Source organism: Myotis brandtii, unplaced genomic scaffold (assembly GCF_000412655.1).
Source record: "Myotis brandtii unplaced genomic scaffold, ASM41265v1 scaffold633, whole genome shotgun sequence".
NCBI lineage: Eukaryota > Metazoa > Chordata > Mammalia > Chiroptera > Vespertilionidae > Myotis > Myotis brandtii.
Genome location: NW_005370423.1, coordinates 3,877,251 through 3,880,593, shown reverse-complemented (window position 1 = coordinate 3,880,593; position 3,343 = coordinate 3,877,251). Strand labels below are relative to the sequence as shown.

Below are 3,343 nucleotides of genomic sequence, written 5' to 3'. Positions count from 1 at the left end.
CTCTCTCTAAAATCAATAAAAACATTAAGCGCATTCCAGTTGACCCTTGTCCTCTTTCAGCCATGACGGTCAGTATATTTCAAAATTTCAAAGACTAACAAAGGATGCACGTTTCCATTCTCAAAAGGGAGCACAAGTCAAACCATGTTAGACTCTAGGCGGCACACAGCGCGGGTCGGTGGGACAATAAATACAGCCTGGCCCAGCCCCGGGGATCGGAGCAGCAGGACTTCCCTGTGCCCAAGGCGATCCACGGCCCGGGTCCCTGAGCGAGTCCCTGAATCAGAGCGCGCTCCGCATCCCACCCGCCACCTGCTCTCCTCCCCACACGCGCCCCCCAAAGCCGGTGCCCCTGACGAGGAAACAGCTTTTCACACCAGCGGGCTCCCACGGCAGCGAAACAGTCCTGACGTCGCCTTCTTCCAGCCACGTGTCACCCCCAGGGAAGGCCCGGCCAGAACCCCTCACAAAGTTCCTGGAATCGGTCTGAGCCAGAGGCCGGTCATCTACAGCCTCCGGGCATCCCCGCGGCCTCCGGAACGGCTCGGCCCAGGGGCGGTGGCGTCCAGTCCAGGGTCAGGGGCAAGTGGGAAATTTCCTTAACCTGTTGGCCGCAGTCACCGCGTGGAAATGTTTCTTGAGACCAGGAGAGAGAGAAGAGGAAAGAAGCAGAGCTTTAGATGCATTGTTTTAAGGAGAACAATAAAAGGACATAACGCAAGTGAGGGACTCGGGTTCTTTACAACTGATCACCCAAAGGGGAAAACGAGATTCTAGCAAATGTCCAGTCGAACGGTCACATGACTTCCAGGGGCCAATTGGAGCCAGGAGGACGTGAGATCACGTGTTATCCCCAAAACAGAGCCCACCGGGGGTCACGAAATCAAATCGGGTTTCGGACCAGAACTTTTGGAGTGAAAGCAAACGTCACAGGAAATACCAGAGCACATCAGTCTGGGAAGCAGACGTGATCTCTCGTTTCGGGTGTGAGTACGTGACTGTCGCTCCTACTCCGGCTAACGTGCTTTCTTTCTGGTTTTATTTGTTTTTTGTTTTGCTTTTTATGATATTTTTATTGATTTCAGAGAGGAAGGGAGAGGGAAAGAGAGAGAGAGAAACATCAATGATGAGAATCATTGATCAGCTGCCTCCTGCATGCCCCGAGCTGGGGATGTGCCCACAACCCAGGCCTGTGCCCTGACCGGGAATCGCACCATGACCTCCTGGTTCATAGGTCGACGTTCAACCCCTGAGCCACGCTGGCCGGGCTGTGTGTGTGTGTGTGTGTGTGTGTGTGTGTGTGTGTTTAACAAGGCTCTGAGTTGGTATCAAACTGTTGGAAATACACTTTCCTGCACAGCAGAGGTTTCTAAGACAGACTTTACGTCCCTGGTACCAAAGCTCTGCTGTAAACAAACCACCAAGCTCTGAAGCGGAGCTTTCCCGCCCCCATGTGACACGTGGAGGAACCTGGGGCCCCAGCTGCCGTGGTCCCTGAGCACTGTGCTCCGGCCTCATCCTGTCACCTCCAGTGTCCACGTAACACGGACTAAATGCCACCTCTACGCCCGTCACTGGCGTCTGTGGCATTTCTTCACCGAAACGAACAGTTTGGACATAAGAGGGTTGTTGTTGTTGTTTTCGTTAAACAATCTTTCTATTTTGAATCAATTTGGACACGGAGCCCGACCGGCGTGGCTCACTGGTTGAGCATCGACCTATGAACCAGGAGGTCACAGTTCCATTCCTGGTCAGAGCACATGCCCGACTGTGGGCTCCAACCCTAGTGTGGGGCGTGCAGGAGGCAGCGATCAATGATTCTCTCTCATCATTGATGTTTCTATCCTCTCTCCCTTTCTCTCTGAAATCAATAAAAATATTTTTTTTAAAAAAAGAAAGAAAGAAAGAGATGGAGAGGAGAGGCACCTTCCACTTCCGCTGCGCCAGGTACTTCTGCAGCAGCAGCTGGGACCGGAGCCGCACTTGGGACCGGGTCGCCTTGGCAGGCAGATTGCTCAGCCACGCGTGTTTCAGGCACTGGGTGGCGCTCATCCTGCAGCTGCGGAACCAAGGCCGGCGGTTAGCGGGTGCTGTCAGGTCAGAAGGCCTTAAGCACGCGTGACTCGCAATCAAGGTACCTCTTCTCTTTGACCAGCAGCTGGGACACGAAGTCCTTGGCATCCTCCGACAGCCCTTCGAAGGTGTCCGCCTCGAAGTCCCAGCAGCAGTTCACGATGAAGTTCATGGTCTCGGCGTCGGTTTCCCCCAGGAACGGGGACAGGCCGCTGAGTCTGCGAGGAGAGAGGGTACCGTGGGGACCGTATGCGGAGGCCACGCCTGCCCATGCGGCGACGGGACAGAGACGGTCCTGCGAGGCTCACGCAGAACCAGCCGGAGCCGAGAGGCGCCACAGAGAAATCGCCCGGCTCCGGCTCGGAGGGGAGGTCGGGGCGCGGAGGGAGGGCTGGGCCATGGGGGCAGCGGGCGTGTGCGAACACATGCGCAGCTCACCTGGTCCCTCACCCTGAAGTGGGGAGTAAGCCGGGCCCACCCGATGCGCCCACTTACGGGGTGCGTTTGGTTTAATTGAAGCAGCTCAGCATCTCTCAGGCCCGGCCGGGGGCTCAGGGCTGAACACTGACCAGGAACCAGGTCACCGGTTGGATTCCCGGTCAGGCACATGCCCAGTGGGGGGCGTGCAGGAGGCAGCCAACGATGATGTTTCTCTCTCTCTATCCCTCCCCCTTCCTCTCTCTCTAAAAATGAATAAAAACATATTTGAAAAGAATAAATAGCCCTAGCCAGTTTTGCTCAGCGGATAGAGCATCAGCCTGCAGACTGAAGGGTCCCGGGTTCGATTCCCGTCAAGGGCACATGCCCAGGTTTCGGGCTCCATCCTCAGTAGGGGGCATGCAGGAGGCAGCCGATCAATGATTCCCATCATTGATGTTTCTCTCTCTCTCCCTCTCCCTTCCTCTCTGAATAATAAAAATAAATAAATAAATAAAGGGCTTAGCGTGTCTCTGAGGCAGCCAGAGGGGTTCAGATACTCCCCAGGCCTCGGGAGCAAAGGCAGAGGCAGGGCACCCCAGGGGACGACCTGGGGCCTCAAACTTCCCTGCCTGGCGTAGCACACGGTGTGGGGACACGGTCCCAGTCCCGCGATAATGACAAGGCCGGGGCAAAGCATGGCTTCCTGGGCCAGGAAAGGGCGGGGGACGTCCCAGAGGAGGCTGTGTAGTCTGGGCCCATCTCCCAGCCCAGCGTCCCTGCCTGGGAGCACCGGGGAGGGGCGGGTCAGCGGTACAGCCCAGGGTCCCGCCCCGCCCACCCCTCACTGCAC

The 3,343-nt window shown here is 56.6% G+C and overlaps 1 protein-coding gene across 1 annotated transcript in view; it reads right to left on the bottom strand.

Moving 5' to 3' along the window:
- MYLK3 (myosin light chain kinase 3) overlaps positions 1 to 3,343 on the bottom strand; it is a gene marked incomplete at its 5' end in the record, with an annotated part of 15,943 nt that continues 12,600 nt past the window's right edge. Inside the window, 3 exons of the mRNA XM_014528412.1 lie at positions 1 to 636; positions 1,927 to 2,059; positions 2,139 to 2,376. Coding sequence (XP_014383898.1) covers positions 577 to 636; positions 1,927 to 2,059; positions 2,139 to 2,376 — 431 coding nt within the window. The remainder of the gene's footprint in view (positions 637 to 1,926; positions 2,060 to 2,138; positions 2,377 to 3,343) is intronic.